At 36.9% G+C, this 1968-nt stretch overlaps 1 protein-coding gene across 1 annotated transcript; it reads right to left on the bottom strand.

The window, feature by feature from the left end:
- Window positions 1-1268: 1268 nt before the first annotated feature.
- Window positions 1269-1719, bottom strand: LOC108304578 (small nuclear ribonucleoprotein E-like). Its single transcript, XM_037738638.1, has one exon. The coding sequence runs from the start codon at window positions 1667-1669 to the stop codon at window positions 1376-1378; it is 294 nt and encodes a 97-aa protein (XP_037594566.1). The 5' UTR covers window positions 1670-1719; the 3' UTR covers window positions 1269-1375.
- Between the last annotated feature and the right edge of the window lie 249 nt (window positions 1720-1968).

Genomic DNA, 1968 nt, shown 5'->3' with positions numbered 1-1968 from the left:
AATAAGAAAAAGTGAATAAAAAAGCATTAAAGACTGTTACATGTATACAGTACTAAAGATGCTGGTGACATGAACTTTCTCCTCTCATTTGTGATCTCTAACTTACGTTTTTAAAACGAGATTTGGATAAAATTATTTACTGGCCAGGTGCAGTGGCTCATATTTATAATCTCAAGTGTGGGATTATAAGAGAGGCTAAGGTGGGAGGATCACCTGGGCCCAGGAGTTTGAGACCAGCCTAGGTAACATGGCAAAACTCTGTCCCTACAAAAAATACAAAAATTAGCCAGGCATGATGGTCTATGCCTGTAGTTCCAGCTACTCTGGAGGCTGAGAAGGGAGGATCACTTGAGCCTGGGAGGCTGAGGCTGCAGTGAGCAGTGATTGCACATCAGCCTGAGCAATAGAGATCCTGTCTCAAAATAAAACTAAAACCCATTTACTGTGCCCCAACATTACATCGTTATTGGATGCATTATAGAAATTTGGAAAATACAAAATAGAAGACTAGGGGAAAGACAGAATCCTTTTTTTTTTTTTTTTTTTTTTTTGAAAGAAACTCAACCTATCACTCTGACTTAATATCAATGGTGTGCCCTTGGCTCAGTGCAACCTCCACCTTCTGAGTTCCAGCAATTTTCCTGCCTCAGCCTCCCTAGTAGCTGAGACCACAGGCATGTGCCACCACTCCCAGTTAATTTTTGTATTTTTAGTAGAGGCAGGGTTTCACCATGTTGGCCAGGCTGATCTCAAACTCCTGACCTCAGGTGATCCTCCCGCCTCAGCCTCCCAAAGTCCTGGAATTATAGGCATGAGCCACATTTTAAAAAGTAAATGTAAATATACTTTTCTCTTTATATAAGCAATATATAGCTGGGCATAGTTTCATCAGCTTATGGTTCCAGCTACTTGGGAGGCTGAGAAAGAAGGATTATTTAAGCCCAGATGTTTGCAGTCTAGCCTGGGCAACATAGTGAGACCCCATCTCTAAAGAAATTATATGTGTATTACATATATATATGTAATCCATTCCATTATCTATTCAGGAAACTCAAAAGCATAGAAATGTAAGAAGTGAGAAGTGAATCCCCTATTATTCCATTCAACCAAAGATAAATTATTATGTTTAGTATACACTTTTAGACTCATTTATATTAATATACAAATGTATTTGCACATATACATATATATGTTTAACAGAATAGATTATTATGCATATCTTGTATAGTAGGCTTTTTTTTTAAATACAAACAGTCCTATAACATTTATTGTCATCTTGTAATAACATAAGGGTAATCAGAACAATATGAATAAATGTTCATATTGGCAAAGGACATCTAAAAACAAACTGTATCTTTCTCAACAATTTCTCACTTCATTGATCATTTCTAGTTGGAGAGACACTTTGTAGCAGAGTAATATTATCTCCTTTTAGCATCATCCAACCCAGTTGTTTTCTTGACTTTGTTTTAGAATGAATCTCTTCTGCATCACCTAATACAAGGTTCATATACTTGTCAACACCAATAATACAGCCTTCTATCCGCCTATTCACTTGCTCATAGGGCCACATCTGAATCCGCGATCTATTTTGTAAGTATCTGAAGATGAGGTTGATGGGTTGCACCATTACCTTCTGCACTTTCTGGCCCTGGCCACGGTACGCCATGGTGGAATTTCACAAAGAGCACACCCAGATCCTGCGTCTGAAAGCAACTTCCAGACTTTTTTTACGCTTAGAGATATATGTTAACATCTTTTCCATATGTCTATTTCATTAAATGGCATAAAAGAACATGCAATTATTAATAACCAAATAGTGATGAACATTTTAGGTTCAGTATTTTGCTATTATGCACATCCTGCAAAGAACATCCTTGAACCTAGTTATCTTAAGTTCCTAAGATAGCTTAAGAACCTAGTTACCTACTTCTGTACATATATCTGAGTAAAATAAATTCTAAGCAT

Source organism: Cebus imitator, unplaced genomic scaffold, assembly GCF_001604975.1.
Source record: "Cebus imitator isolate Cc_AM_T3 unplaced genomic scaffold, Cebus_imitator-1.0 Scaffold55, whole genome shotgun sequence".
Classification (NCBI taxonomy): domain Eukaryota; kingdom Metazoa; phylum Chordata; class Mammalia; order Primates; family Cebidae; genus Cebus; species Cebus imitator.
The sequence above is the reverse complement of the archived record's forward strand: the minus strand, read 5'-3'. Positions and strand labels throughout refer to the sequence as shown.

What these genes read in the sequence shown, in the direction of transcription:
- LOC108304578 (XM_037738638.1), bottom strand. Translation starts at nt 1,669, where the DNA reads ATGGCGTACCGTGGCCAGGGCCAGAAAGTGCAGAAGGTAATGGTGCAA.